General features: G+C 38.3%; 1 protein-coding gene across 1 annotated transcript in view; it reads right to left on the reverse strand.

Annotated features, from left to right (window-relative positions):
- LOC142344950 (retinoblastoma-like protein 2) overlaps positions 1-1,194 on the reverse strand; it is a 1,829-nt gene extending 635 nt beyond the window's left edge. The window contains exons 1-4 of the mRNA XM_075397035.1: positions 669-1,194; positions 498-604; positions 250-438; positions 15-76 (exon numbers count right to left, since the gene is read on the reverse strand). Coding sequence (XP_075253150.1) covers positions 15-76; positions 250-438; positions 498-604; positions 669-902 — 592 coding nt within the window. The 5' untranslated portion in view covers positions 903-1,194. The remainder of the gene's footprint in view (positions 1-14; positions 77-249; positions 439-497; positions 605-668) is intronic.
- Between the last annotated feature and the right edge of the window lie 2,721 nt (positions 1,195-3,915).

Below are 3,915 nucleotides of genomic sequence, written 5' to 3' on the forward strand. Positions count from 1 at the left end.
ATTCAAAATAATACCTTTGATCTGAATGTGCAGTAGCCAGACTATGTAGAACAGCTCATCTAAGCTCAAGAAGGTCCTATAAAAAGGCGAGAAGTTGCATTTTTGTAGTAAATTCAAGATCATTTTTGCAATGAAAATCTTGATAAAAAACTATCAAGAAAACAAAAAAACACGAATATAAAACCCAAATTTGAGAAGGAAACGAACAAAAATCGTAACGAAATATCAAAAAGGCTGCTACGTACATACATGTTACTTTCCAGATCATCGTGCCGTTCAACGCTGTCAAAAATGTCCCAGAACATAACTCGATAACGCCTGAAGATAGCCATACTGCAATTGTACATGTTTTTCAAGCCATTGACGTGCTCTTGAAATGTGGGTGTTGAAGCCGCCATTTCCATCCAATTGTTCATTTTATTGAAGAAGTCCGTGATCCTGAAAGTCCACATTAATTTTTCAAAAAGATGGGTGAAACCCGAAAATATATAAAGTACCGAATGTCTGATACGCGGAGGAACTTATCAAGACTGAGGCCACTTCGTTCTGAGCTCTCTTTGTACTGCTCATATAAACTGCAAGTCAGCCATGTATTCTCATCACCCTAAATCTACTGGCATAATAGCAAGTATACAAAGCAGACTACAGTCAGAATAGATTTTCCTTACCTCCAAGTAAAAATTAGCGTCAATCTCTTGGTAGCGTAAATAAGCGCACTCTATGAGCGCTGCTGTAAATCCTAATGGTTTGCATTTATACTTGGACTCAAAATTCGCAAACAGAACATCGACTTTAAGTTCCATTTTGTTACCATGGAAAATCACTGAAAGACCAAAACAAGCCATCAAAATTAATTCTCTTTGATTAAATGGAACACAGCAGAACATAGGGCTGCAGAGCATGACAAAACCAAAAGAAAATCTTCATAGATCGAATTCGATACCACTAGGAACAGAAGAAACATCCCACGATGTTTTTGAAGCAGAAAATATTCTCGAGATACAGCTTATAATGGCAATTAATTCTTAAATCACCTTTATATTGGACATCTATGCTTGCAAATCAATAGTACTTAAGTTTTCTGATTTCCATCATACCGTCTGATCTCAAAAAAACTAAATTGAGCAATGTCCCTCGCCAACACGGAGTGAAACAACGAAGTAGATCTATCACGGGGACATTTGAAAATTATTTTCTAAGCATTGTTTTGGTACATTAAAAATCAGCTCAAGAACAGATGCACTAGTTGAACCAAAAATCAACAGTTAGTATGAATTTGTTAAATGTATTACGATATTTATTATGATAGGAGGACATTTTTTACTTGCAAGAAGCTTTTACTCCGCGTTCGAGATGAATAAATTAAAAAACGGATCTATTCCGTTTGTACCCCCAGCTCAGTGGGCGCATATTATTTGCACCCCCAGACTCAAGTGTCATATTTTTACATGATGATTTATTACGCAATGACATGTGCTTTGTAACTGGGGGCTCATAACGTACTGGGGGGACACAAACGGAAAAGATCCGAAAAAACTGGCAACTGTCAAGCGCCGTACATTTGATTAGCTATTTGTTTATGTTTGTTTTAATATCGATACCTAAACTTTAGGGTTTCATGTACACATATGCCAAGGCATTGTTGTTTGTTCTCATTAAAGGTAAAAAAGAAAAAGTAGTTAAGTAGATAAAAAACATTTGCATTCATTGTCAAGCACGTTTAAAATAAACTAAACAGGTAAAGTAATTTACTGGTACAGCCTTGGTGGTCCCCGGTTATAAAAGCTGTTGCTGCCAGCTTCTTTGCGAAACTCAGCCCTGAGTTTTTTTAGATACAGCACCGCTCGTATAATTTCCGATTACTAGCCCGAGTCTTTCCCATTATATCCCCCCCCCCCCAAAATATAGCCCCCCATTACGGTATAATTACCGTGATTAGGGGGCTATAGGTTATTGTTGTTGTTGGCAATTTACGACTGCTTGTCGAGGGGTCGTTCAGACCCGTGATTCTTGCTTTTAGAGAATTGTCCGTGAATTTCTGCATCGGTGACAATCGCAACACAGTTGCCACGTTGAGATATTTTGAGTGTTGAACGATTTATTAACAAAAGTATTCAGTTTTTCAGTCCTCGCGGTTCCACAAAATTTATTTCATTGTCGATTCGATTTGCTAGTCTGCGATTTTGAAATCGCATTAGTTTCGCGCCTTTTCGAGTCTTACTTTCCTGAGCGTGTACAATTCTGTGAATCTTCCTCGAACTTTGTTTATTTCAGGTATTTCTATATCGTCTCTACCTTCTCGAGTAAGCTTTGAGAGGGTGAGGAGATGGTTCATCTGCATGTACATTGGTAATGGCAAGATGTTCAAAAGCCTCAGTTGGTTCTCATAGGGCTCGTTTGGTCCTGTTATCCGCCTAACTGCTTTCCGCTGGATTTTTTCAAGATTTCCGAAATCAGATTTTGAAGACGTGGTACAGTTGATTCCTTATAACAAGAATGGCAGAACCAGCGATTTGTATACTCCCAGTTTGATGAATGGTTTTAGGGCATAGGCGGCATTCCTCCTTATCAAGTAAAGGACTCTAGTTGCTTTATTGAGTTCAGCATTTATATGAGCCGACCTTGTCAGTTTCTTACTGACGTTTATACCAAGGTCCTTGAATGCTTGCAGAGAGTTCAAATTTTGATTCAAGAGTTCAAAATCCTTTTCTGGCACTCTTATGTTTAGTATTCCACACTTGTTGACTGCAAGTTCCATTTCGTTCGTCGCTACCTAGTTTTGTGCTGCATTTATGTCCTCCTGGAATTCGGTATCACTGTATCCTATTGAAATGAATTTTCAGGTCATCGGCAAACAGGTATGGACCGATAAATCTTAGGACATCTGGGAGGTCGTTGATGAGTGTACAGAACAGAGAGGGTCCAAGAAGAGATCCTTGGGGTACGCCACTTGTGATTTCAAGAATCCTGGAGCTTGTGTTACCAGCTCTGACGAATTGTCTTCTATTGTGGAGATAGTCAACCAAAACTTCGAGAAAGCATCCTACCACACCAATTTGACCTACTTTTATGAGTATTTCTTTATTCGGTACTTTGTCGAAAATTTTGGAGAAGTCAGAGTAGGAGTGTAGACAGATTGGAAGAAGTTGTTTAGTAAGTTTACTTTGTCTTCAATGTTGGATACTGATTTTGCACCATAGATTAGAACTTTTGGAAGTTTTGGTGACTTATTAAGACTTCAGAGATGTCTGAAGATCACACTGGGATCTCTGGTGCTCATTATGTTCTCTTGATAACTACACCGATCTATTTCTGCGGCCTCTGTCACAACATTTTTAAATTTCCTTCCGATGTTTTTCCGATATGACGTTGGTTTGTTCGCTACGAATTTACTCTGATTGTTCAATTTCTTCATCAAATTGGACGTACTTGGTGGAATCCCAGGTTGTAGAGATTGCCTATGCCTGGTCCTTTTGGGAATCGTTGCTTGTGCTACCTTTTTGAAAAAGAAGTACATCTCTTTGCACATGTTGTTTATGTTTGTCTAACACTCTGGTTTGAACGCAGCAATTGTGATCATTTTGCTTACTTCCGAGTCATCAAATCTTGCATAACTTCGAAAAATTCTCAAAGTTGGTTTCATTTCTGTGTGAGGGCACTCAACTAGAAGACTGATTGCCTTGTGATTTGAGCAGTTAAATGTTTTTGTGAGTTCTTCGTCAAGAGCGGAGTTTTTACTTGGACTCAAAATTTGCAAACTGAACATCGACTTTGATTTCCATTATGTTACCATGGAAAATCACTGAAAGACCAAAACAAGCCATCAAAATTAGTTCTCTTGGATTAAATGGAACACAGCGAAACATAGGGCTGCAGAGCATGAGAAAACCAAAAAATATTCATAGATCAAATTCG

Source organism: Convolutriloba macropyga, chromosome 8 (genome assembly GCF_964194025.1).
Source record: "Convolutriloba macropyga chromosome 8, txConMacr16.3, whole genome shotgun sequence".
Classification (NCBI taxonomy): domain Eukaryota; kingdom Metazoa; phylum Xenacoelomorpha; order Acoela; family Convolutidae; genus Convolutriloba; species Convolutriloba macropyga.